At 44.7% G+C, this 27,812-nt stretch overlaps 2 protein-coding genes across 4 annotated transcripts in view; one reads left to right on the top strand and one right to left on the bottom strand.

Moving 5' to 3' along the window:
- The window catches only part of ACO2 (aconitase 2), a 22,016-nt gene extending 3,053 nt beyond the window's left edge, over positions 1-18,963 (bottom strand). Inside the window, exons 1-14 of the mRNA XM_040593930.1 lie at positions 18,846-18,963; positions 12,914-13,056; positions 11,612-11,870; positions 9,279-9,371; positions 7,144-7,302; positions 6,591-6,741; positions 5,205-5,309; positions 4,856-4,947; positions 4,466-4,571; positions 3,228-3,385; positions 2,059-2,132; positions 1,248-1,359; positions 932-1,054; positions 579-734 (exon numbers count right to left, since the gene is read on the bottom strand). Coding sequence (XP_040449864.1) covers positions 579-734; positions 932-1,054; positions 1,248-1,359; positions 2,059-2,132; positions 3,228-3,385; positions 4,466-4,571; positions 4,856-4,947; positions 5,205-5,309; positions 6,591-6,741; positions 7,144-7,302; positions 9,279-9,371; positions 11,612-11,870; positions 12,914-13,056; positions 18,846-18,881 — 1,767 coding nt within the window. The 5' untranslated portion in view covers positions 18,882-18,963. The remainder of the gene's footprint in view (positions 1-578; positions 735-931; positions 1,055-1,247; positions 1,360-2,058; positions 2,133-3,227; positions 3,386-4,465; positions 4,572-4,855; positions 4,948-5,204; positions 5,310-6,590; positions 6,742-7,143; positions 7,303-9,278; positions 9,372-11,611; positions 11,871-12,913; positions 13,057-18,845) is intronic.
- PHF5A (PHD finger protein 5A) lies at positions 18,899-27,812 on the top strand. 3 transcript variants are annotated; one of them, XM_040593932.1, is made up of 5 exons: positions 19,084-19,300; positions 20,662-20,685; positions 21,695-21,756; positions 22,127-22,293; positions 27,110-27,812. In XM_040593932.1, the coding sequence occupies exons 3-5, from the start codon at positions 21,714-21,716 to the stop codon at positions 27,197-27,199; spliced, it is 300 nt and encodes a 99-aa protein (XP_040449866.1). In that variant the 5' UTR covers positions 19,084-19,300; positions 20,662-20,685; positions 21,695-21,713; the 3' UTR covers positions 27,200-27,812. The 3 variants fall into 3 exon arrangements, 2 of the variants coding, with proteins under 2 accessions (XP_040449866.1, XP_040449865.1); XR_005827864.1 differs by lacking the exon at positions 27,110-27,812 and having other exon boundaries at positions 18,899-19,300; positions 22,127-22,234; XM_040593931.1 differs by lacking the exon at positions 21,695-21,756.

The raw sequence follows: 27,812 nt of genomic DNA, 5'->3' as shown, positions 1-27,812 counted from the left end.
TTTTCATCCTGTTAACTCACCACAGGCAGTGAGGAAAAACCCATGTCTTCATTAAGAGACTGAAATACAATATTTAACTGTTGTGAAGTAATTTTTTTTCCTATAAAATGTGAAGTGAACACACATACTGATGGATGAGAAGTTCCTAACGACCTCATTTCAGACAAAATGCATCTTAGAACAGTCAGGTATTAGAGATGCTAATTAAAGAACCTATCCACCTTTCTGCTGCAGGTTGTAACTGGGAAAAATTCTGCAGACTGCATGGTATGCATAGGATCTTATTATATAGGATCTTATACATGGCATAAAAAGCTTCACTTTTCATGGTATTAGCTAACCACTAGCCCAAAGGAGAAGCATCATTTAGTTATAATAGAAAAATATAATAGAAAAAAGTATCGGTAGGAAACACCTGGAAGGAAGGAAGACCCTTGCTTCACTTTCCATAACAATGTGGTTGTAGGGGAAGGAATCACAGATAGCTCAAAGGCATATCCAAAGCTCCTAGCAATTATGAGCAAACTCCTGTTTGAGCAGTCTTGTCATAGCCAGCGTTCCTCCACTTCGCTCCTGACCTTGATGAGGATCAGCATGTCTTCCAGATCCTTGCCGTCCCACTTATCGAAGGGCTCAAGAAGCTGGAGGCGCTGGCTGGTGGGGCTCACATCCACATGCTGCCCACTGCCATCCTTGGGAGGGTACTGATAGGTGTCCTGGCCTGGGTCAAACTCCTTCCAAAGAAGAAAGGAAAATCATCAGCCTCAGCCATCCACAACAACATATAAAGAGAACAAGCCAATACAGGCAACTGCACCCATTCTAGCTTTAACACTAAGGGAGAGGTCAGTGCATTCAAGTTCCCTTCCTACATGTAAACCACTACAAGTGACAGGCCTTCCCTCCCTCCACCTCCAGATGAAGCAGTTACCAGCTTGGGCAGCTCATCTGCGTCCGGTGCTTCTAGTTTAAACTTCTTCCCATCTGCTCCTGTCAGGTAATCTGTCTCGGGGTTAAATTTTAGAGTGCCAGCAATGGACAGGGCTGTGACAATCTGAAAGAAAAAACGACACATTGAAAGGTATATTCTACACTCCATCTCTTCACTTCAAAGTCCTGTGCCTAACAGTCTCAAAGCCAGGAGCCAAGCCACAAACCAGGCTACACTGGGACTCTGCAGCAGGCAGAGGAATTAGTTCCCAAGACACCCTGAACTATTCCACAGCCCCCCTCTGGTTGTTTCTTACCTCCGGAGAGGTCACAAATGCATGAGTCTCTGGATTGGCATCATTGCGACCAGTGAAATTCCGGTTGTAGGATGTAACTATTGTGTTTTTCTCTCCTTTCTTGATGTCCTTCCTGTGAAAGAAACAAACATGCTTATCAAATCCAAAGGGAATATTGCTTCTAGATATCTCGCTGTTAAAATCCCCCAGCTTGGTTTTGGCAGCAATCACTGTCCTTTGGAAACATGAATCCGTGCCTGGACGTTTTCTTCCCTTAAGCACAGACTGAAAATCACGGACAGCACAGAAGCAAGTCAGACACCGATACCTGGAGTAGTTTTCACAGCCCGATGTTACAGTGTTGAACTGTCTAAACAATAATCAACTAAGTATGCACTACCTTTGGACATCCCACCGTTAGCAATGACAAAGCCACATGAGAACGTGCCTCCCGTACCTTCTATTGGGAATTTTCCTCCCTGCCACTCCAACAACTGAAACTGGACCAACTCACTTTTCCTATTTTAAAAGGACGATACAAACTCATTCCACCCTCTCACAGACAACAAATCTCTCTCCCCATTTTTTGCCTACTATTAGAAGCCTCCACACTTGTGGCCATTCTGCAGCTTCATTCACCTAAAGGCTCAATATAAAACTGCAGTCTTTCATTTCTCCACCTCCAGCGCATACCAGACAGCTATGGGCAACAGGGTTTTAAGCATTTATTTTTAAGTCCCAGTGTGTTATATTTACAATCAAATTTGGCTTCACAGAGCACTTCAGGAGCTAAAAGATAAAAAACTAGAGTGAGGTCCATCTTTCACTTTACCTGTCCCACTGGCCAATGCATGGCCCACAAGCGTTGGCAAGAACCAGCCCTCCAACATCTCGCAGGATTTGTGCCTGAGGGCAGAAAACAACTCTGTTATTAGTAGAAAGTCTGGAATAAGTTTCTGGGGTTGCTCTTTCAGGGGAAGGGGACACCTGCTTCTAACAAAAAGCACCAAGCCTGAGAAAATTCCCCTCCTTGTTTCACTTTCAAGTTTTGAGTCACTTTTATAAATACATGGGGTTTGGCCCCAGTAAAGCTGTTAAATTAACACTGGGGAAGAGCACAGGATAACTTGCCACGGATGTTCCCATTCTCTACCTACTGCAGATTGAGCAATCCAGCTACTCTCAGATATCTGACTGAAGGGCAGTGTCTGGTCTGATTAACATCCTACATGCTTCCTGGCCATGTAAGGAAAGAATTGCTGACAGTGCAGGCAAGTGTGTGTGCCTGCTCAGTCCGTTCCACAAACGATTCAATTACGAGGGCAGCTGTTAAGGACAGGTACGACTGTGGACTTGGCTGGAGGAGGCACTAAGCATTGGCTGGACATAGCCACATGCAAAGACTTGGTCCCCACACTGCGACAGCATTTAACATTTACTTAATATTAGAACTAATTAAAACACAGTTTTCTGCACAGCAAAGGGGAGAAAGTAAGTGATAGTTCCTCTGCAGAAACACTCCTTTAAAATCAAATAGGATTTTTGCCATAAGTTTAGTCTAAAATGGGAACTACCTTCCATCAAAAGGGTTTGCTCACATCCTAAACTATTCTTAAAGGAGAAAGCTGGATTGCAGGTGGATACTAGCCCTTCATCAGTCATGACCAGCCATAGAATCCCAGGAGCACGAGGCATCCCTTGCTGGGCATACTGTAATCTCCTCAGGGCCCCAGTTCCCAATAACTGTCTCAGCTCTGTCCAGTTCCAATCCCATTCTATCTGCCCAGGTAGTAAAGATATCAGGTCAAAACACTATCAAGGTGATGGCAGGACCCACAAGCATAGTAATACAAGACTGGTTACTACATCAGTAATTGCACCTCTAGTGGTAAGTGAAGACAAAGTTTAAGTTTCCATTAGTTACCTCCAGACTCCCAAGTACCGTCTGGAAGAGAGTTTAACACTTAACGGTTTGGAAGTGTAAGGCGCAGACATACTCACATAACCATCCCTTTCAATGGTGGCACGGATCTGCTCTGAGCCTGGTGTGATTGTGAACTTAGATTTGCACTTCAATCCATGCGCTAATGCCTGTTTCGCCACTGCTGCAGAGCGTCCCATGTCCTCATAGCTGGAGTTGGTGCAGCTGCCAATCAAGCCTGTGGCGTTTGATAGAAACAGGGAGGTGGTTATTGCAACCCTGGCTCTAGGAAGCTTCTCCCTGACCCACCTCTCAGCAGACAAAACAAGAGACAACCCCCTTTTCCACTGACAAGGAGTCTGAAATGGTTTCAGGTGCTAACACTGCCATGCCTCCCAGCAATAAGCTGTGGTCACAAGCAACCCCTTGTGTAGCTTTGGAGGTTGCACAGTCAGAACACATGACCTGATCACTAGCTTGGTTAGTGTTTTAGAAGATCCAAGTGTCACCTACTTGCACTTCAGTTAAGCACATTACCAGAGAGGTAGTGTCCCACAAAGATAAAAAAGGCTTCAAATCAAGATGGCAAGAAATGGAAGAAATGATGAAAAGAAAGCACCCTTCGTTACAGTACAAAGACCACACGAGGACATACTGTTCTATCCTGAGGGCATTCTGGTGTTAACCAGCAAAAAGTAAATTCTCTTTTGGTTACAGCTGCTCTTGATCCTATTTGTAACACTAAGAAATAACACATTTCCCACCTGGGATATGGTCTTCACAATGTACTTGCGTTTTTTCATTCTCCCAGTGAGCAACACTTGAGAAGCTAGCCAACAGGTTACCATCACACAAGTGAGTATATAAATTTCCAAGCCTGCTCTTTAGGAGTAACTTTACTATGTCCTGAGAGCTCAACAGTCAACTGCTGGGAGGACTGACCATCATGCTCCTGACAGATCTTTGCAACAGACAAACCCATGTAGCAGACTATTGCCAAAGGTGTTCTTCAACAGGTAACATTCCTGTCAACCCTATCGTTCAAAAGCTTCCAAGGAGGTAAAAAACCTTGTCTGCCTCTTAAAATTAAACTCCCTCCAGCTATCCCAGATCTCATCCTGCACAGCTGGCCCAGGTGGTCACTACTCTTCCCAGCAAATTCATACAGCCATGAAGAAATGACACTGCAGCAAAGTCAAAGGATGTATAGCAGTAATTAAAGGATTGGATCTCAAGGTATTTTACCAACCGCTTAACCCACGACAGCAACATTTATGCCACAAGGATGAAGGCAGAGGAAAAAGCAAACGCTACTCACCAACTCTGATATCAACAGGCCAGCCTTCTTTTTCTGCCACAGTACCAATATCTGACACAGGGTGCGCCAGGTCTGGTGTGAAAGGTCCATTGATGTGTGGTTTCAGCTTTAAGAAACAGTGACAAAAGTTAGAAATTACAGTAGCCAAGAAAAACCCCAAAACACAGCAGCAAATCAATTCCTTTCATAGCTCTATCTGGAAGCTATTTAAATAGAATTCTCCTACACAAACACCAGAGCAGGAGCTGTCAGCGAAGCAGACCTGAGTGGTTTTTGTATGTTCTAGCACAGTACCAGGGGTGTCACATCAAGCTACCAGCTTGGTCCTCATTCATACAAGGCAGAGTCACATCACAACATCCAAGATGGCAAGCAGGAAGGAAGCCTTACCTCACTGAGGTTGATTTCTATCACCTGGTCATACTGACAACCAGAATCCGGTACCAAATGTTGCTGGAATTCGTCCGCCAGTGCAGCTATATCTAGAAAAGAAAGAAGCAAGATCTGAGAAGTGCAGTAAATGAAGGAAAAGAAAAAGCTTGGAACAGCTAAACACAGGGGGTCCACGACACCCTTCCCTAGCCACTTCATCTATAGACTGCCCCCTTGTAGCAGATGACCTACAGAACCATGCAAGGTCAGAAGTCACACCAGGACCCATTGTCGGAGGATGCTGCTCCCAGAATACACCTTCACTTGAACCCACACTTCCACCCACTTCAACCCCAAACCGTCTTACCAGCTCGCCCAGTCTTGCCCAAGTATTTCTTCATCCGTGCGTTGTAAGGGAAGATCGATGTGGTAGCTCCAATTTCAGCTCCCATGTTACAGATTGTTGCCATTCCTAGAGAAGGAGTGGGAGAAGAGACCACAGAGTCAATGAGAAAGTCCAAAGCCATCCAATTCTTCAAAAGTCAGTCCATGGAGAAGACAGCAAAGCCAAGAGAGATCAGGGCATTAGCCACAGAAACCTAATTCCACAGCAGAGGTCACACTGACTACATAATGGCTGGCTCAGCCCCTAATGTTTCTGACCAATACAGTGCCTGTGACCAGACTTTTCTGCAATGAAGGAACTGAAAGCTACACCAATTCTTGCAGATACTGGAAGGGATGACAGGGAACCCCCTGTCTGCACTGAGCACCAAATATATTTACAGCAGTGAGCAGTGTCTCTGCTACCTGCAAAGAGTGTCCTGACGCTCCCTACTATCTCATTTATCTTTACTGGAAAAGCCAGAAATTTGTGAGAAATTTAATGGGTTGAATAAAAAGCTTCCAGTGATTGAACACAATATAAAAAATGCACATTTGCTTATGGCACTGGGATCACCCAAGCCTTTCAAGGACACAGCAATGAAACTATAGAAGCTGCTGTTTTACATTTAACAAGCCAGAAGCAGAAATCAGAGAGGTCAAGATCCTCTGATTTCATACAAGAAAAATCCCAAATTGCTCTCAATTTGTAAAACCAAATATTCCAAGTTGTAGACAACCCATGCTAATACAGGAACCCAGCTTGAAAGCTGCATTTCAAGCCAAAGGAAGGGACACTTCTCATAATTTTGTCCTAATTAGCATCATTACAGACAACTGCAATATTTCCTCGTTCAAACTCAGCACCCAAGACCCACAGTTAGCTAGTGTAAGACTGCATGTTACAAACTGCTGCTTTCTGGTCTCCCCTCTGCCCTACTTCTCTCAAAAGCTTTTTCTTTAGCAATTGTCACAAATGTACCCCTTCAACCTGTTTCTTTCCTCTATCTGCAGCCTATTTTAGGCTGAAATAAAAATATCCTTTATCTCTGACATCTCCACCCTCTAAGCATACGCCGGAATACAACCACCCTTACTTTTATCCTGACACATCATCTTGCAGGATTCTTCACAATTAACCATTCAGTGTTCTCAAAGTCGCAAAAAGATTCAATGGAGAAGAGGTCACTTTTTCACTAAGAGGGAGTGCTACCTCCCCCCAACTCTCCCAGTTTGCCACATACTAATCACCTGGCCAGGCTGTGGGAGAACTTTTTAGTACTTCTTGCCTGATTCCCTTCCCAGCCTCCACAGACAACATCCAGCTACAACAACCATCCCCTCGGGTAAGAGATTTGTGTTGTCTTACCAGTGCAAGAGATTGAATCCACACCAGGCCCGTGGTATTCGATGATGGCACCTGTTCCACCCTTGACAGTGAGGATGCCAGCCACTTTCAGGATCACATCTTTAGGAGAACTCCAGCCTGAAAGCTTGCCAGTCAGCTTTACACCAATAACCTGACCAACATTAACGGGAAAAAAAAATTAAAATACTGACACCATTTCCCCTTTTATCAGCCAAAAGGATTCCTCAGAATTTTTCCTAAGAATCTGGGTGGTCACCATACCAAAAAGGAGAAAATCCTTAAGTATTAGAACATGTGCACAAGACCTGAAACCACTGACAGGGTCAACTGAAGGGAGATCAGTGGTCACCTATTTCTCTCAGTCCCTGGGTAAAAAGGAAATCAAAACTCAACTGCCAATGAACCGGATCAGCTGTTTGAGCCAGTCTGCAATTACAAACAAGACTGTAATGGTATAACAGCGCTTTATATACACAGTGCCTGAAAAATCAAGGTTTCTTACACATCTTATCTCACCCTTCACATCAAAGATTAGTATTCCTTCTGCTCCTACCTTTGGACATTTGAGTTCCCAAGGGATTCCTGCCATGACATCTACAGCATCAGCTCCACCCACACCAATGCAGACTCCTCCCAAGCCACCTCCATTGGGGGTGTGTGAATCTGTGCCGATCAGCATAACCCCAGGGTAGGAGTAGTTCTCCAGAATGATCTGAAAATAAAAACGGATTGTCTGCTTGCTTGTTTTTTGGGAAAGGAGGCGGAAGACAACAAGAAAGAATACAAGAACAAAAATTTACATCAGTATGTATTTGCAGATTTCAGTAGCAAGACAGTAATTTAATTTGGTTTGGATTGGAAAGTCACATTTGTTTCAAACTCCTTGTGGAGGATATAATGACCGAATGAGGTACCAAGCCTCAGCCCCAGGATCCTTGCTTATCCCAGGATAGTAAGAAAACTTTGAAAGTGATCTCTGGTTTTTTTCACTGGAAGACTCTTTCCAAGTCAGGCTTTTGCTAAGGTACCACTTTAAGGGCTCAAAAGTCCATTCCTTAGTCTCCATACCCTCCATCAACTGCTGAGCAAGTCAGTTCACCTGTCCAATGCTAGAGACCTTTCACAGTCTTTATGCTCCCGTAGCAGCAGAAAACCAACAGGCTCCTCCAATCCATGCTGCCAGCCAAAAACCTAATCACACAGAACTCCTCACAGACACACCAAGAGGCTGCCCTTCCCTTATCTCTGCTGTTGATTCCATGCAAGACTCTTCAACTATCAACGAAACCACAAAACAGCTCTTTAATGAAAAACAATGAGTTTTCTATGGTAGCAACACAGTAGAGAACTCAAGCTAATGAACTTCTCACTGCGTATGTGCCATACCAACACCACAGACAGCCTTTCTGGGAAGCACGGAACTCACAGCACGTGCATCACAGAACGGCTTCGACAGAACTAAGGTGGTAGCCCTTTACTGAGAAGGCCAAGGCTTTGCTTCTAGTACTTGCAGCTTTATTTGCTTGTCGCTCACATTAATATACTTTTGCAAGAAAGATAACTTTCAAAGCCTCACTTTGCCAGAGCTGGACTCTGAAGCTATAAAACACAACGAATTTTCTCCAGTCAGAGAAATCCAGGCACAAGAAAGCTGGTAACCACGGCACAGAGCTATGTTGCCACATGACAGATGTTACAGGCAGTTTCAGAGCACAAATGACCTGAAGTGTTCCCACAACCTTTTGGAGAGTTCATCCATTTTATTTCCTTTCTCTGTTGCATCACACCAAGTTCAGGTAATCTTAGTAACTCATTTTGTAGCTAAGAAAACATAGCAGAGAGCTCCTGACTGCATCTAGTGACAAGTTCCATGCTGGCAGGGTGCTTACCAGTCATCCATTCTCCTCTCCACTCCTTTTGTTTTGTGCTGCACTTCATTTTTTACTGCCTGTGACCCAGAGGAACAATGAAAAATGTCTACCGGGCCCACAAAGCAAATCAACCAAGAGCAAGTTAGGGAAATCCTGCCAGAAGTGTTGGTTTAAAAAACAAACAAGGAAACAAAAAGCCTCATTAAGTGGTAAGTTAGCTTGGACAGTCATATTCTTTTAAGATGCAAGTGCTATAACAAGAAAATTTCAGACTTGGAAACTGGTTTGCATTTTATTCAAATTCACATAGCAACTCATTATGCGTTGCCATTCTTAAGTACTTAAAAGTTGCTTTGCTCAGTGTCCTCATATACACTCCTGTTTTTTATGGAACCAAATGCATACAAAATACCCTAAAAAATTTGTTCCCAAAGCCAATTTCCTTACCACCAAAAGCAATTCATGTTAGCCCTATGTAGCCAGCTTCATGTCATCACCTTACTGTCCCAACTGTACCAAAAGGAGCCAGCCCACAAACAGTTAAGAGATTTCAAGTTTCTGTGATTCACATGGCATGGTGTTGGCACTACCCGATTATGCATCAGGTTACAGTTTGACCAAAATAACCTTTAAGAAAAAGCACTGTTGCCAAGATAACTGAGTGAGAACAAGCAAGAAACCTCACCCACCTCAAGGAAAGCCAGGTTTTTTTCCCTAAGCTGATGAAATTCTCTAAGGGTTTCCACTTGAGCACTCTCTTCACCATAGGGTAAGAGAGCCACTGTACGTTCAAAGATTGCAAACATGCACACTTTACCTGGTGAATGATTCCTGACCCAGGTTTCCAGAATCCCACTCCATACTTAGCACCAGCTGTTGCTAGGAAGTTGTACACCTCCTGGTTTATATCCTATTCAACACAGGGAAATGCACAGCATTAATAACACATTTTGATCTTTCATACATCAAGAGTTCATTCAAATACATTCCCTCCCCTCCCATGCCTGACTGTAGTTCGCTCCAGTTTTGTAGCAGCCAGAAGGAGGTGCACATCGCTTTTAAAACTAAAAGGGATCAAGACTTCGCCAGTCAGTTGTAACAGGCCATTTAATTTCATCCAACTTGTAGCTCCACTAAAGCATCTTTTTTAGTTTCCAATTCCAAACAACACAAGGGAAATACACAATTAAAGGAAACCCCTGCCAATAAGGCTTTTAAAAATGCTCTGCTCACTTCTCATATTCTCATGTGGGGTTTTTTAACCCATTTCCCTCTCTTCTAGCCCCTCTTTGCTTCTCTACCAGCTGTTCCTTTTGCTTTACAGATGCTTTGCAGACATTTCAAACCCCTTAGATAAGCATTTTGGCTTTATTTTTACAGATTAAGAAACAGAACTGGAAGTTGCTCACTGCCAGGGGAGTTGGTGGGTGTCGTTTCTCATTCTACGAAGTCCCCTGTCTGACTCACACAATGCTGCCTTTCTTGCTGCCCTATCACCATTACTGGTGGAGGTCACACTGTGAAAATTGATTGTGAGAATAACCACAGTTGCCAAGGAAGTATGACACTATTATGTCCTGATAGTTCTTGGCAGAGGAGTAGCAGAGTAGATAAGATAAGCACTAGAAGGAAAGAGTTTCTTAAAGACTGTTCTCATGCAGCTACACTTCAGAATAAAGAGAAAGGGGAACTTAAGATAATGGAAGAATTGTCTCAGCACACATTTGGTGAAGTTTCCCATGAAGCAGCAGTTCTTTAAGCCTCATTTTTCACCAGGAGTTGGGTCACTTCACTCTGTGCATCCCTCCCCCAGTAAAGCATGCTGATGTGCCAGGAGCAGATCCAAACCACCCTCTGGCCTGCCAGCATTCATTGTGTGCCAACTGGCAGCAGCAGAAGCAGAACCCAGTCAGAAGAAGGCAGGACCTTTACTTGCTGCGCTCAGAGCAGATGGAGGGAAGGACTCAGCTCAGGGCTGCAGGGAATATAGCTGCACTACAGAGAACAAATGCAGCAATAGAGGGGAGGGAAGACAGGACATGAAGGGAAGGAAACAAAGTGTCTTATTTACTAAGTCCCAAATTCTTAGTCACACAACTGGGGCACAACTTAGAACTGACACAAGCAGAGCAGAAGAACTCCCCAAATTCACCTGAGTGGTATAAGTTGCTTTACTGTGGCCTGAAGGAGGAAGCCAGAAGTAGTTACTTCAGCATCAGGTCTTTCTGTGAGTAGATATGGACTAAAATCTTAAAATACAGCTGAGCCTCCCCAAACTGTTTACTGTTGGTAAATTTTGGTATCAAAATCCAAGGCACAAATCCTCCTGGCTCTGACAGTGGACTTAGGCTAGGCCTACTTGGAGTAACAAGATTTCCCCCACCTCCCTGCTATGCTACAAGCACGTTCTTCCTTGGCAGATGCATTGTGGTGTGTAGGAAAGAGGTGAATGTATCTATATTTAACAGAAGCTCCTATGGAGGAATAAGCTGTAAAACAGTGAGCGGGAAATTGTCAAAAGGCAGTAAATCAGTAGTTGGACAAACACCACACTGAGGTTCCCAAATAAAAAACAACATTGTCTATGCTTCTATACATATTTATACCTACCCTTGCTAGCCCTGAAAGCTGTACATGCTTCAGTTAGTGTTCTTCATCTGATCCCTAGCAAATAGTAGTTATTTGCTCCCCTGTCACATGACATACCAGTGCAATGCAGACACACACATGTCCAGGGAGTTTTTCATACTGGCATACTGCAGCATAAAGTGTGTAACTCTCTAGAGTAATCTGGCTTCCTTTTTTCCCCTTTGAAATAGATTCTTCCTCTTCCCTTAGCTGAAGTATCTTCTCACTCTCCAGAACACTTATATGACCTGGGCTTCCATCATTAACAGATTAAGAACAGCTTCTCCTACATTCATGGTCCTTTAAACCATGTAATGGATGAATCTCAGCTGAAAAACTCCCAAAGATCCATTTACTGTTTCTTTGCTGCATCTGACCTATGTACAGAGCTGACCACCACAGGCAATCTGTTACCGTATCTGACTCATGGCTGTCCTTCTGGGGAAAAAAAAAAAATAATCTCTTCCTTTGACTGCAAGGAGGCTTTCAAACAGACAGAATTTAAGTTTCTGCAATAGTGACCTTGGCTCTTCGAAGATCCTTTTCACCACCTGACTGGGCTTCGATGAGGTGATCACAGTGGATGGTGGAAGGCACGGCCACTTTTGGCAGCCCACTGCTGATGAACTGTAGCATTGCCATCTGAGCAGTGGCATCCTGCATGGCCACACGGTCTGGCCGTAAGCGCAGATAGGTCTTGCCCCGCTCAATCTCTTGTTTTGCTGGGTCATCCAGGTGTCCATACACAATTTTCTCAGACAAGGTCAGGGGACGGTCAAGCCTGGGGAGAAGAATTTTAGTATCTGCATCTAGTGTACTTCCAACATTCCCGATATCACTCGGACTGTTAAGACCTATTAACACACAGAAATCTGCATGGTCTTCTCACAGCACTAAAACATCAATTGGCAGCTGGCAGGGCTGTCCAGAAAATTCTGAAGTGTGTGGACTGATGTCACTTTATGCTTTCTTTTCTAAACTTCCTATACGGTAAAAGAAACACTGCCTCTGTTCATTTCTTGAGTCATACCTCACGATGGCCAGCGTGGAGGGGAGACAAAGGTCAGACTCAATTCACAAATACCAGATCCCATAGCAAGCAAGTACAACTAAGCAGTTTCATGACCTCAGACCTTTCATCCTGCAGCTGTATCAGTTGAGGAACTTATTTATGTCAGTGGTGAGATCTTCTGAGAAGTAACTAAGGGACAATGACTTGAAATGAGAGCTACTGCATTTAACAAAGAACGCAAAGACTGAAGGACATGTCATACAAACCACTGCTGAGGTAAGTGGAGCAGGAATGACAACTTAGCAGGCACACAAGCCTCTATCAGCAGATTAAGGTCATCATGTTTACATATGCTACAAATTCCTAGCCCTCCTTCCCCTGCCTAACACCTACAGTGAAACACAGGAGAACATTCACTGCTGAAAGACTGCAAAGGAGCATTAGCCTATAATGACCACTGCCCACGCACTGCTTCCCCAGAAAGGAGCAAGGGCCAATATAAAGATTCTTCAAAGAGGGCATTAAACAATAAGGACAGAGCCCTTTCTAACACCTCCTCTGCACTGGCCTGGTTCTGTGCATGTTGCAGTGCTTCATCATAACCTTCAACACTTCCCACAGTGCCCTACCACTATGTGGAGACACCACAACTCATGCTTCACTACATCTGCAACGGCCACTGCTTCAAAGCTGCTCCCCCTAGTAAATATTCCCTGTGCCAGGGCCCCAACATGTTTTTTTCCTCCTCTCCCAACACTGCAGAGCTAAATTCTGCACACTGACCCCTCCCCTCTTCCCTCCTCCACTCTTACCTCTTACGGACAATGTTGATGTTCTTCTCCAGCTTTTCATAATTTATGTACTCATTAGGCTCGAAGTGGCTCATGGCCACCTTGGCCCGCTGGCACAGGACAGGAGCAACATGGTAGCACCGTATCCCACTATTCAAGGCATGCTGGAAAAGGAAGAGTATTAGCATTGGAACCTTGCAGAGTGAATTCCTACAACATCAGTAAACCAGTTGCTTTTCAGTTTTCATTCCTGGGACTTCAAAGGCAGAGGAACTGAGGAATTGCAAGATTTTTAAAGGCACCCAATAAACATTTGATCATACAATATTGTATATTACGTTAAACAGCGAGACACCAGGTTACCCTGAATGGGTAGCATTTACCAAATTATTTCACATTTCTATTTACAGCACCAGATGCCTTATGCTTTCAGTGAGAAATCTGCTTTCAGGCTGAAATAACTCTTAAGCAAATACTAGTTTGTTACATTCCTGACATATTACAGCCATGGTGGAGAAGAACCTACACAGTTTCCAAAGCAAGCTAACCCCAGGTTTGTATTTTCTCACTGGTATTGAGTTTACATTGAAGGACTGGCAGGTGACATAGTATGGGACTGACTAGATACCCATCTGTTTCACCATCACATACTAAGTTCCCTATGCAGGATCCCTGGATACCGTTACAAAACTTGTATTTCCACATAAGGTGAGCCACATTTCAATGCTAGAGTGACTTTGATGTACATGCCTGGTCTATGATGTAACACAGAGCAGGAGAGAGGCAACATGTGGTACAAACATCAGCTTCATCAGCCTGGCTGCGTGAATCCACATGCTATTTATCTTCACTCTCACAAAGGCATCTTCACCTTTCCCCTCAGAAAAGCCTTGCACTTGCACTACAGGTGAGTTAACAGCATGACAGATGAACTATACTGGGAGCTGAACACATCAGCAGAAAATGCCATGGAAAAAAAAGCCCAAATTTCACTTGGCAGCCTCCACAGTGAAATGGTTTCCTGGAACTTGGGAGAAGTGCAAGCTATGGTGAGGTACCTTTATAGCACCTGACCTGAAAGAGACAGGTCAGTGCCCAGCGTTAAAAGGCTCTCACACGGCTTCGAAAACTGAGCCAGAAGGCAGCCTCCATAAAAGCTTCCAAGGATTTGGCATATGAGTCTCTTACATTCTTTGAAAGTCTCTGTCATCGACACTAGAAGTCTGGAAACAGACCGAAGACAAGAGTTCAGAGCTCTTCCTCCTCCAGTATGACGCTTCAATCTTAATCCTGTTTTTCTATTAATCTTCTACTTCACTGTTACGAAGGTTTTATGAGCACAGGTTAATAAACAGTGGTATTGCACTAAATATCCCTTTTGTATGTAAATCAGCAAATATTCCTTGCACAGAACACAATCACAGTACCTACCACTGTTTTTGCATTGTCAAATATGCTAGTCAATTCTTTAGATCTGTGCAATCATTTTTACTTTCCTTGTGAATATTTCTTCCAGTTTTCTTGTTACCCGCATTGAAAACATTGCCTGAAATAATCACAGTCAATGAGACATCACCAATTTTTATCCACACCTCTTGTTTTATTGTCCTTTTGATAACATTTATTAGCATGTTACACAACAAAAGTTCAGGAAACCTAGGTGAGATCATAATAGCCAGCACACTAGCAACAAGGGTGTAATTTGCTTTTTTACCAAACAATCCTAAACTATTAGACACACAGCTTTTTGGTAGGAGCAACAGAGATCTACAGCAGCTGCACACCACTTTCATTGAAGAGTATCTGATGTAAGTGAACATGAACATGGTGGTACAAGAGAGGGCAGTGCTTCTCCAGGAGTGCAAATGAAACCCAGTCATCAAATTTCACTGCTGCACTTCAAGCTTAGAACTTCCACAACTTATCACAGGTGTCAGAATTGAGGCTTTTCCTTCTGCCACCAGAAAAAAAACCCCCACAACTGAGCTTCTCATTGTTTAATATACATGAGGTACCTTTTATCCAGCAGCCATGTAACTTCTGTGTTTATTTTGTTCTGTTCCCTGCCACCCCCCCCCCCCTTTTTTTTTTTAAACTTAAGCATTTACGCAATTAAAGCTGTGGAAATATCTTTACCTCACAAGATATCCATTATCTTGTGAAAGTCTCCAGCTGCTGGAGTGGCTGGAAAAAACACTGAGGGATTTCATAAATGTTCACGGAAAAATAATCTCTTCCCCAGACCAGGAAAGATACTTGGTTTAATGCAGTAATTCTTTCTCAGTGTCTGCTCCTCCCCTCCCTTAACCCTGTAACAACTGATTAATGCAGTTCCTCCCTGTCACCCAGTAAAATGAAAGCTAAATTTCATCATAATTCAGTGTACAGAAGAACAAATTTGCAACTTAAAGTAACGGCAGAGGCTTCAAAGCATTCTAGTCTGGCCTTGGACTGATTATGATAAAAATTTAAAGCAGGGCTCTCCAAAGACAGGTGCAAAGAAACTTTTCAGATCAAATTCATATAAAATCTTTTCAGTTTGAACATACACATCTAAGTATCTTTTTATTTCAAGAAACAGCTTGATGAAATGTAGTATTTATTAAAATACTACATAAATATTCAAATGGCAATTGCAGAAGTAGCAATACAAAGTAGTTGACTCCTGCTTGACCACAACTTCAGGCTACTAGAAATGGGAAGGTAGTGTGTTTGAGGTGAAGGATCCTGCCTGGACATGGAGATAGGCAAGAAAAGTCTGGAAAACTGAAGGTCTGTCTCTGTGATGGCCAGTAAGACTAAGGAAAAATAATCACTTCAGCCAATCAGTTTCATAAGACCAGACAATAATTTTTGTCTGCATAAGACTTTTAGAAGGCACCTATTAAAAAGGCACCATCTTATTTTACTGGGATCTAAATCTCATCCCACATCTCTATTCTGTTGGGAATTAATTAATATGGTTGTTCTGATGTTGGCGCCCAGCAAGCCTAAGGATCCGTTACCAATAATGAGCAACAGCACATACTGTCTGGTCTCTCCTCATGAAGAATCTACAATATATCACTCATCACACTTGTCAATTTTCCATGCTTGTCCTTCTTCCACTGCATCCTCTGAAACAGGGTGGCAGAAATACAAGATTAAGGAAAAGCCATAAACCTAACAGCTTCCAGCTTCATTCCTTCTCAGTCTTCCCCAAAACAGCAGGTGGTTTGTGGTCTTCTGTGGTGTTTTTTTTACTAAGTAGTGAGAAGTGCCTTGAGACCAATGGCCGTGGGAAGAAGGCAGCCAGCAATCTATACATCTTCCCTTTTATCCAAGAACTATTAATTTCCAGACTGACCACCCAGGAGTTACCAGGTGATCTCCTCTCATGTGGCAGTGGATCTGTTATTCCAGCACCTGAGTGTCCTTATTCAGATTTCAGTTAAAAAAATGGCAGTAATCATTATACAGCTCCTGAGCCTATTGGTATTTTGGCAGGTGAAAAGCTTCCTTAACTAAGACACAAAAAAAGCCAGCCTATTAAATGGGTCAATATTTTTTTAGCTCTGTATGGAAACCAACACTTACCTTTATAGATTTTAAAAGTCCCTCTGGAAAAGCTAGCTGTCTTGCGTTTAGCTCACTACAGTGAGTTCAGATGCAAGGGGAGTCTGAATTCAGAAATTTACTTACATTTTGGCAGCAGATATGGTAGACAAATCCACTAAGCAAAAGCTCACGTTCAAAAGAGTAGCAACTGTGCTACATGCGCTCCTATCTGGGAAATCAGTCCCAGAAATCCTAACTGAAACCCAAAATACCATCTTTCCTCATCCTCCCTGATCTAAGAACACTAGCCAAGTTTCCAGCATTCACCATGATTCAGCCTAAAAAAAAAACCCAGTGTGGTATAATCAAATTGTAAATGTAGTCTAATTTTCTAGACTTACCTCCAAAGAGCAACCAAAATTAGGGTTCTGAAGATGAGTTTAGGTCTAACCAACACTGCTTTTTGCCAGCATACACAAAGCTTCCCATACACAATTTCAGTACTTACCTACAAGGCCTTAAATAAACCCCCATAACTTTACAGTTTAGAGTTTTACAGTACTTTCAGTCAATTCTCAGCCAATGTGGCTCAAGAAATGGGATGCTACTAAAAGCATCTCCCAGGCATGAAAAAGATCTTGACCCTTTCAGGCTATTAGAAGAACTGACAGTCAGCCCACACCAGGCAAATTCCAACGTGTTTCCCTCAGAACTAAGCTTCCTATGCAGTTCCATTCCAAAACAATTCTAGGATGAGAGATGAGTAGAACTGATGTTAATACCATGTGCCATGGTCAATGCTGGCACCATCACAGGGACTGGCAAGGTGATTCTCCTATCTCTATCTCATATCATTCTCATTAATCTCTAGGCTGCTACACATGAGCAAAAAGAATTATTTGGCTCCTAAAGAGATCACATAGAAGCATGTTTGATTACCATCACAGATTTAGCTCTTCACAGGGGGGGAAAAAAAAAATGTACCCTGAGCCTGATAATAGAAGACAGCCTCCTAGAATATTAAATTCCCCATGTTCACTGTGCTAGCACATTCCTTGTTTTACATTACACAATATTAATTTTAGCAAATGACTGCTTGTTCTCATGCAATGAGCACCATAAAACAAGAACCAATTCATTATCCCAATAAAACATTTACCTTTATTTTATTAGTCATTTCTGTTCAAAGTACAAATTAAAAACCATTTAATGATTAAGAATGAAAATACCAAGTTAACCAAAATGATGCTAATCTGTAGCTTTTACTTAAATTAAAAAAGCTACACTTTACTAAAACACCTATCTCCAAAGTAAGGAGTAATATAAAACATGAATTAAGCTTCACAAAGTACTTTCAGAATACTAGAAGCCACATCCTTATTTCAGCTCCCTAAGAAATGGGAACATGTTGGCCAAGGTCACAAACGGCAAACTAGGAAGTTAAATTGCCTGACTTTGTCACATGCTTTGCTAAGAGGAGCACAGGTTTATTCCTTATCTGTGTTAGCAGCCCTAAAAAAATAAACCTGCATCCTGCTATGTGCCTTCCAGGCTTTAGAAGATCATAGTCTTTGTTATTGAGTATATTAAACGCAATAATGCCTCAAGGAAGGCAATCTCTGTGGCAAGCTAGTATTACAGGCTGACATGATTTTTAGAGGTCACGATAGACAAGACTGCGAACCACTATCACTGCCTTGGAAGAAAGTGCAGTTTATGTGCCTGTCCAGGCTGCTTTTTCAGTCTTCCTAGGTCCCGCTTCTGTATAGACCCTGGCACCTTTTTCACTCAGGAGCTTCTGTTCATATTAAAAGTAGGACTTTCGAAGTAAAGTAGCCAAAAAACAGCCTTTGCCCTCAATCACACAACGAGGAGTCACCTTGTCCTGCTTGCTGCACGCTGGCAAGGGGAAGAAACAGAAGCCGAGAGGAAGACAAAAAGCACGCCCCCGGGAAAGGTTTTTTATTTCAGCCTCAGAGCCCATGCCCTGCCGCTCACTGCCCCACCAGGCGCCCCGGCGAGCCTGGGGTTTGACAGCGACCCCAACCCACCGAGGCGAGGCCCGGCCGGGGCGGGGGGAGGCGGCGGGGCCAGGCCGCGTCCCCGCCGCCCCGTTCACCTTGCGCTCACCTTGAGGGCCGGCCGGGCCCGGCGGCGGGACGCACCCTGCCCCGGAGCCCGGGAGGCGGCCGCGCTGCCGCCGCGGCCTCCCCGCCATCACCATGGAAACGGGGCGCTGGGCCGCGCCGGGGACACGCTGACCTACAAGCCAGGCGGGGACAGCCAGCTCCAGAGGCTGCGGCCGCCGGCCCGCCAGGCGGGTAACGGCCCTGGCCTCGCCACGGCCGGCTGGCTGGCAGGCTGGCTGGCTCCCTCCCGCCTCCCGCCCCGCCCGCCGCCACGCCGCCCCGCTCACCCGCAGCCGAGCCGCCAGGACGCAGTACGGCGCCATTTTGTTCACTGACAAAGATGAAGTCGCGCCCCGATGGCGTCACGCGGCCCCTTTCAAACCTCCGGCTCGTGGGGCGGGGCCGCCACGGGGCGGGGCCGAACAGGTCCTGGCAGGGGGGTACCCGCTCCAAGAAGAAGGTCACTGGCCGCGTCGCGGGCCCTCCCTGGGAGGAGGAATGTTATCGATGCAGTGGCTCCACGGAGAGGATTTTCTCGGCGTCCTCCCCGCGATCGCGCCCCGGTGTCCCCGCTCGAGGGTGGTGCTTTGGCAGGCGCTGTCCTCACCCCAGCCAGGACCGAGGGCGGGGAGGAGCGCGGGTCGGAGGTGAGCGCGCGGGCCGGCAGCGCCAGGCGGGTGTCGCCGCACCATGGCCAAGCACCACCCGGACCTCATCTTCTGCCGCAAGCAGGCGGGCGTGGGTGAGTCCCGGGGGGCTCCCCCCTCACCCTCTCTCCGCTGAGGGGTGAGGGGGAAGCGCGCGCGCGTGCCGGTAGTGGCCCTTAGGTGCGCGCGTGGCCGTTAGGCCTGGCGGGGGGGGGAGGGGCGCCCGCCTCTCTCCTCCCTCCTCCCTCCTCCCTGCCTCCTCCCTGTGTTATTTTACTTTTATTTTGATGTTCTGCCGTGTTTTGTGGGCTCTTCCCCTGCAGCGGGGGGGGGCTCTGTGAGGAAGGCCCTTGGCGCCGGCCCTGTCCTGGAGCTTCCCCCGGGCGTCCGTCCTGACGTGCCGGTGCTGCTGGGCCTCTCTCCGTACAGCCAGTGACTAACGCCGGCCTGTTTCTCGGGGGGGCGCGGGGGAAAGCCAGATGGAAGTGATGGCTCTACAGGGGAAAAATATAGTTTTGTTGTATTTTACTGCTGTTTTGTCGGCCTTACCGGCGCAGCCAGCAGCATGAGCTGAAGGCTGTAGCCAGCACTGGGCATCTCTCTGGTGGCAAGATAAAATTATCTTCTAGGTTGTACCTGTATGCAGATAATGAGCTTTATTCTTACCAGTTGGGTCAGAATTTGCTCTGTTAAACCTTAAAGTCTTATACAAAATTAGAAATTATCTCTTCCAGATTTTTTTCACTCCTTGGAAAAGCAAATTTAACATGCCGTTTTCTGAAAGAACTGTAAACACAAAATAGTCACCTGCAGGATCCATAGGAAACTTTCTTTAGAACAGTTAATGCAGCTAACTGCATTTCCAGTCTGACGAATCCCTTGATCCTCAAACTTCAACTGAAGCACTGTTTAGTCTTTGTGAATGTGGACATCTGGTCTTTAGAGCTTGATATTTATGGCATTTATCCAAGGTACTAACATCATTGTTGTGAGTTTCCTAGACAAGTGACAAGATTTCTAAGATACATTTAACTACCTTTATGTTCTGAAGTGAAGAAGGTATTTGGGCTGCCTTAAATCAAATAAATAATTGAATTTATTTTTTTTCCTCATTAAAACCAGTGTAAAAACTATGTCAAGACTTGTGTATAGGATTTCTTTCAGTCAGGTACATTTGCTGTATTTGAAATGGAGTAGTGTAGGTTCTCTTACAGGTGTCGATGTGCATTCACAGTGCATCTAAACTTTGATCTTGGTAAATGTCTCCAGGAGGATATATATTGTTTATCATAAAGATGTTTGTATTTATGCTCAAACTGTTTTGGTGGTTTACTTTTTTTTTAAAAAGATTGCTTACTGTAAAAGATCATTACTTGACATTCAGGCTTGTAGTTACTTATATTTTTCTTCTGCTTCTGCCTCAGATATCTAATTTTTTTTCTTTTTCTTCTTACAGCAATTGGAAGACTTTGTGAAAAATGTAAGTATAGGTTCTACATATAGCTGCTTGAGAATGTGGTGTTGTGGTTAGAGCATATAGTTTGGATTTGAGGATTGGATTCTATTTTTGTTTTAACCATGAACTTGATGTCAGACTTTGAGATGGGAACAATTACTTGTGTATTGCAAGTGTAAAGCAATTAATGCTTACAAAATTACATGCTCACATAGATTGTCACACAATTACATGATGTCCCAGAGTACATGCTGCCAACATTTTCCGTAGCTGAGGCTACTACAGTGACTTCTTGATTGGCTCCCTGTAATCTGTAACACAAAATGATCAGCCTGATCATTTCAAAGCAGGAAAAAAAGAATCTGACTTCTTCACGCCTTGAGAAAGGTTTCCTTTAGCATCTAGGAGAATAAGAAATGGGGGGGGCACAGGGGGATGGGACAGGATGACATACACATCTAGAGTTAGAGCAGAAAAGAACCCACAGAATCAAATGCTAGTTGCTCAACTGTGGAAAGGAAGAAAGAGTATGGTCTGTCATTAGACCCTTGTAGGGGAACAGAACGAATAAGATGACTAGTCCAGGACTCCAAAGTAGTATGAAAATAATCAGAGTGGGGAGACGCGCAGTCTGAGGCAACAAGATTGTTTTCAAGAGCACTCGGCAGTGAGACAGACTCTCTTTGGTAGTAGTTGAGGGCTGTCATGCTAGAGATTTAAGAGCAGGTTAGATGAGCTGTTTGTGGGAGTCCGGATTAGATGCCTGGGGAACTGGTAATAGGATATGAAGCCTTTCATCCCTAGGTCAGTGTTTTGGATAAGGTCCAGCACATCAGAGACTGTCAATGGCATCTGATGGCTGCTTGCCTGTATGATACGAGTACTTGAATTTCACTCAGTTCCTTGTGAGAAAGCAAGAGCAACTTTTGTGAAGTGGTTGTTTATGCCAGTTTTCCCTGGCTTTGGCCTTCTCACAGATGAAGGATTAAAAGAACCATGAGTATAATCTCTTATCTCATCTCTTTGAGGATAGTAACTGCAGACTTTTGTTGATGTGGCACTGTGGGAGAAGCTTACACTGCTGCTTCTGTGTAGGTAAGGACACTAGTCCTGTCAGTCCAGTGTTTTTTTCACAAGTGAAAAATGCGGGAAGAGTTCTAGAGTAAAAATAATGGTGTGATCTGAACAGGTGTTGGCTAATCACAGGATTGACTTTGGGTTTCTTCTCTGATTGTCAATGCATGAATAAATTAACCTCAGTTATTACAGGCTACTGGCCCTTGTTCCTGTCAAGTCTGTGTGCAAATACAAAGTTGCACCCTTGGTCTGCAAGATAAATTTCTGCAGTTCAATTGTGTTGTCTTTGAGTGTAGAGGCAATTTCTTTGACTAGGAAACTTTTTCTTCTTCAATGTGGAGGTGGAGATAAGGATGTTCTGTAACCAAAGGCTCTGCTGTACTTTCAGGTGATGGCAAATGTGTGATCTGTGACTCCTATGTGCGGCCCTGCACTCTCGTGCGCATATGTGATGAGTGTAACTATGGCTCGTACCAAGGACGCTGTGTGATCTGCGGGGGTCCAGGAGTGTCTGATGCCTACTACTGCAAGGAGTGTACCATCCAGGAAAAAGATGTATGTTGTCATCCAGTCTCCTGTTGAATTGGTTATGTCTTTATTTAGTAGCCATGTTTACCTTTAAGGGGCTTGGAACTACTGAAGTTAGTGCTGGGACATGGGACACTTGGGTTCCACTACCAGTATTGGCACTGGGTTTCATTACCTCGTACCTTTCTTCATATGTTATTAGTTCCCCATGTTTGCAAAGCGTACCGTAGCATTTTGAGGTATTGTAGCTCTCTTCATCCCCAAGGATCTTTGACTGCTTTGCACTGTACACTCACGGTTCAGTTCACAGAATCACTGAATGCTCAGGGTTGGAAGTGACCTGCTAAACCAGGTTCACCTACAGCAGGTTGCACAGGGTCATGTCCAGGTGGGTTTTGAATGTCTCCAGAGAAGGAGACTCCATAACCTCTCCAGGTAGCCTGTTCCAGTGCTCTGTCACCCTCAGAATTCTTTCCCATACTCGGAAGGTGCTTCTTGTGCTTCAATTTGTGCCTGTTGCCCCTTGTCCTGTCGGCGGGCACTACTGAAAATCTTGACACTTGCCCTTAAGATATTTGTAGACGTTGGTAAGATCCCCTCTCAGTCTTTTCTTCTCCAGGCTAAACAGACCCAGTGCTCTCAGCTTTCCCTCAGTACTCCAATCCTCTCATCCTCTTTGTAGCCCTCTGATAGACCCTCTCCAGTAGTTCCCCATCTCTCTTGAACTGGGGAGCCTGGAGCTGGACACGGCACTCCACATGTGGCCTCACCAGGGCAGAGCAGAGGGGGAGGATCACCTCCCTTGACCTGCTGGCCACACTCCTAAAGCACCCAGGATCCCACTGGTCCTGGCCACATGGGCACGCTGCTGGCTCATGGGCAACATGCTGTTCACCAGAACCCCCAGGTCCTTGTCTGCAGAGTTGCCTTCCAACAGGTCCATCCCCAGCCTGTGCTGGTGCGTGGGGTTATTCCTCCCTCGGTGCAGGACCTTATGCTTGCTTTTACTGAATTTCATTAGTTTCTTCTCCACCCAACCCTCCAGCCTGTCCAGGTCTCACTGAATGGCAGTGCAGCCTTCTGGTGAATCAGCCACTCCTCCCAGTTTTGTACAATCTGTAAACTTGCTGAGGGTACACTCAGTCCCTTCATCGAGGTCATTGATGAGTAAGTTGAACAAGACTGGACCCAGTACTGACCCCTGGGGAACACTGCTGGCTACAGGTCTCCAGCTACATTTTGTGCTATTGATCACAGCTCTGAGCTCTGCCATCCGGCCAGTTCTCAATCCACCTCACTGTACACCCATTTAACCCACGCTTTCTGAGCTGAGCTTATGTATGAGGATGTTACGGCAGACAGTGTCAGAAACCTTACTGAGGTCAAGGTAGACAACATCTGCTGTTCTCCCCTTACCTACCCAGCCAGTCATTCCATCATGGAAGGCTGTCAGGTCGATCAGGTATGATTTTCTGTTGGCGTATTCATGTTGACTGTTCCTGATGACCTTTTCCTCCACATGCTTCGAGATGGCCTCCAGAATGAGCTGTTCCGTCACCTTTCCAGGGACGGAGGTGAGGCTGACTGGCCTGTAGTTTCCTGGGTCATCCTCCTTGTGCTTTTTTAAGACTGGAGTGACACTGGCAGTCCTCCAGTCCTCAGGCTCCTCTCCAGTTCTGCATGACCTTTCAAAGGTGGTGGGGAGTGGCTTGGCAATAACATCTGCCAGCTTCCTCAGCGCTCGGGGGTGCACCCCATCGGGGCCCATGGATCTGTGGGTGTCAGGTTTGCTTAAGTGATCTCTAACATGATCCTCTTCAACCAAGGGAAAGTCTTCCTTTCTCCAGACTTCCTCTCTTGCCTCCAGGGTCTGGGAAACCAGAGGGCCGGACTTGGCAGTGAAGACTGAAGCAAAGAAGGCATTCAGTAACTATGCATTCTCTGTGTCCTTCTGTCTCCAGGGCACCCGCCTCACACCATTTCCTCCACACAGTTTGTCACTGCTTTGTTATCTTACTAGATCTCTAGCCTAGGTTTTATCAGGGTCAGAGATACTGAAGGCACTGCAAAGGCACTGGTAGAGGCAGACTCCTCACTGGAAGTCCATTATCAGCCACTGACCGAGGGCTCGTACAGTACTGTAAGGCCTATGGAATCACTACCTTTGATTTCCTTTGGATAACAACATAAGTTAGACCTTAGTGTCCGGTCTCTGCACTACTAATTGTGTTTCACAAGTTTAAAGCTTCTTGTATAACTTCAGTGGGATATGTTTGGGTTATTTTCTTCTTTTCTGGAATGGCCTATATTGTAGATTTTTCTGCTACACTTTTAATGATCCTTTATTTCTATAGTCAGTGCTATAATCTTTTTATAATCTACTTGTGCTGAAAAATAGCTACAGTGCAGTTGAAATGAGGCAGCTGTTCACCCCGTAAGGTATTTGTTAATATCCAACACAATGAGTGCAGGATGTGAAGAACTGCAAGTGAATTGGTAGAAAAACCTTAGGCAAGAGCAAAAACATGATGCTTACAGTTGCAATATCCCCAGAATATGGGCGTGATAGCTGTTGGAGTGTCTGTTAAAGGTTGCTTGGGTTTTGGTGCTTTGCACATGCCATTTCCAGCACACCCTAATGACAGTGGAGAACATGCTGAGGGGATAGTTCAGATTGATTTACAGGAACATGCTCATGTGGGTGAGTTGCTGGTTTAATTCTCTGCAATGCCTACGTTTTCTCTAGAGGCCTGCAGCTAAATTCAGGACAGGGGCAGGTCCTCGGTTGAATTTAGTCATTATATCTGACAGGACCATAATCTTTCTTAGTATCTAAAAATGGTTATAAATGCTGTGATGGTGATGCTGCCTCCTACTTCAGAAATGTGAGAAACAGTAGTTTCGTTCACTTGCCTTTGGAACCAAGACACTTGGCTTGAGTCACGAGTAAAATAGGCTTGGTTGTATTTTACTAATTCATATTGATTCCAAACAGGTGTTTTTCATAATGTAAGCTCACCTGTAGCTTATCATGTCCAGGTCAGGTGTGAAATAGCCAGTGAAATGCAAGGGAGGATTGTAGAAAACAGAGCTGGAGGAGCAGGAGAATAAGAAATCAGAACTGAGGTATTTTGACAGCTGGGTGAAGGCTGTTGTGGATGAAGACTGTTGCTCTGTACCAACAAATGCAAATGTTAAGGATTATTGCAGATGTGAAGTTGCAGATGTGAAACAGCAGATTTGACATGATTGACATGCAGGATTGAAAAGTACTGGCACAGGCATATGGTGCCCGAAATGAGAAACGTTAAGTGTGCTGCCTGTCACAAAATTATGGTAGCTGGTGTTGATGTGAATAAGAAAAGCAGATAGACAGAGCTCTGTCGAACCTGAATGTTCAACACTTGAAGATTTCAGTCACAGCACTTCCATTATCCTCAAATAAAGACTGTAAAAGATAGTGAAGCAAGAAAGTAAATACTAAAATGGAGGGAGGAGGTGGAATGCTGTTTGGCATGAGGCAAAGGGCCTAGTTACTCTTCATTTGTTCTGATGGAAGGAGGAATGAGGTATTGTTTCACCTCACTTCGGTCTGTCGGTAAGGGCCAAAATCCCCCTTTGTGATCCAGGACAGCTGTGAGCTGCAAAAAGTAATCTTTTCTTGGGGACAGGAACATGTTCATGTGCTGCCTTCTTAGGAGGAGGTGGAAGAATGAACAGAGCCCTGCAATAATGCTGTCAAGATTGTCACAGGCTCCCTGGATTGTGGGAGGCAAGGCTTGGAAGAGTCCTACAGTTGAGATTCAAAATCAAATAAGGAGACAGTAGCTTGAGATGGGTTGTGGCAGGTATACAGGGGAAGGATAATTTCTTCCTCCCCCCCCCCCGCCCCCCGACTTCCCTGTTATTTCTACCATGCAGACCCTTCCCACTGGGTTGCATCTCCCGCACAGGAGTGTGTATTGGTGGGGCAGCTTGGGTGCAGTTTCTACAGCAGCTGATATCTGCCCAGAGGCTTTCTAAATCTAATGCACCAAGGCTTACGCAACAGCTGAGTACACGTGTTCCTCTGCCTGCTGGACCCCTCACAGCTGCTGTTGCCAGCCACAGCACTTTGCCCTCAAGAGTTATGCAGATGCTGAGCTCAGGTGGCCCACAGACAAATGTTCCCTGGTACATAAAGAGGTGCATCTCTGATTTGTCTTTGCAATTGCACCTCTGAGGTGGGTCTCCTCCGCTCCCCTTCTTGCCTTTCTTGTGGCTTTTTTGTCACCATCTACTGGAATTCAGGGACAAGAACTTAGCTGTGTAGCTGCTATGAATAGTGGTCCTCTCCCAAGATGACCATGCAGACTCTGCAGTAATCAATCCAGGGTGCAAGAAATCTTGAGATTCAGTTCTGCTGTCACAACTGAGAAGGGTCCCTGAACACAAGAACAGCTTGGTAACATTTAAAGCAATAAGATTCTTTTTGGCTAAGGATGGGAAAGGTTATTCCTCTGGGCTTTATAAATCCTGTGTATTGTAATTTGGAAAGAATCCAGTCTTGAGGCACTGAAGCATCTTTTCCGTTAAGCTGTTGATGTTCTATAAGCTGTTTTCCATCTTCACCCTGAGGAAAAGAATGTCCTAGAGCAATGTTGAAAAAATGTCCATCCTCTTCTCTGTTCCACTCTCTTGGATGTAGTAACCAGAATTGGAGGGCCGTTCATCTGTAGAGGTGTTCAAAATGTGTGTTGGGGACAGGGTGAGGAGCACGGGAACTGAGAACCTATAAGATCTATGTAAGTGATGATGTTCTGCTTGCCTATCTCCTAACTTACGTCTTCTTTTCTTCTTACAGAGAGATGGTTGCCCTAAGATCGTCAACCTGGGCAGTTCCAAGACAGATCTCTTCTATGAAAGGAAAAAGTACGGCTTCAAGAAGAGGTGATCCTATCTGTAGGTGGCTACACCTTCTGTTGGGTTGGCAAGAGGGTCTTGGAACATCTCTGGACTTTACTATTATGAAAAACCTGTTGGTAATTTTTTTTTTTAAAGCAGGACAAATTCAGTAGTATACTTGGGTTGGAGAAGTAACAGACTGAGTGCAAACTGAAACCTGATCAGAACTATCAGAAAGAGCAAATGAGGGCTAGTTTCTCTTGCCTTTTCAGAAGCTCTGCTGGTAGCTGCCCCAGCTCCCTATACAAATCCTGGTGGGCAAGTATTTAGTCATGAAGGAGACCAGCTCAGTAAAAAGTGAGTGCCATTTCTGGTGTGGGGAAACACCTTGCCTTGTTCTTACCAGGTCACCTCTCTCAATTGTTTGAAATTGCCCTATTGAAGAACAGAGCACCAATCCCATGTGTCTGCTCTGGCACCACCCTACCCCATCCAGTATATTTCCATGCTGCCCTGTTTTGTAAGGAACCTGCTTGTGGCTGGTGCCTTCCTAGGGAGAGCACAGCTGTTCCATGTTTTCTTTGACAGATTAATCCAAGGCCCTTTCTTGTAACCATTTCTGTAGGATGCATACCAATAAAGCTTCTTGGTTGTTTTTTTTT

Source organism: Falco naumanni, chromosome 5 (assembly GCF_017639655.2).
Source record: "Falco naumanni isolate bFalNau1 chromosome 5, bFalNau1.pat, whole genome shotgun sequence".
Lineage (NCBI taxonomy): Eukaryota > Metazoa > Chordata > Aves > Falconiformes > Falconidae > Falco > Falco naumanni.
The sequence above is the reverse complement of the archived record's forward strand: the minus strand, read 5'-3'. Positions and strand labels throughout refer to the sequence as shown.

Excerpts from the sequence above, each read along its gene's own strand:
- PHF5A (XM_040593931.1), top strand. The coding sequence starts at position 19,249 with ATGGCCAAGCACCACCCGGACCTCATCTTCTGCCGCAAGCAGGCGGGC. Across the intron at positions 19,301-20,661 it reads CCGCAAGCAGGCGGGCGTGG|CAATTGGAAGACTTTGTGAA; the intron begins GTGAGTCCCGGG and ends TTCTTCTTACAG. Across the intron at positions 20,686-22,126 it reads TGGAAGACTTTGTGAAAAAT|GTGATGGCAAATGTGTGATC; the intron begins GTAAGTATAGGT and ends CTGTACTTTCAG.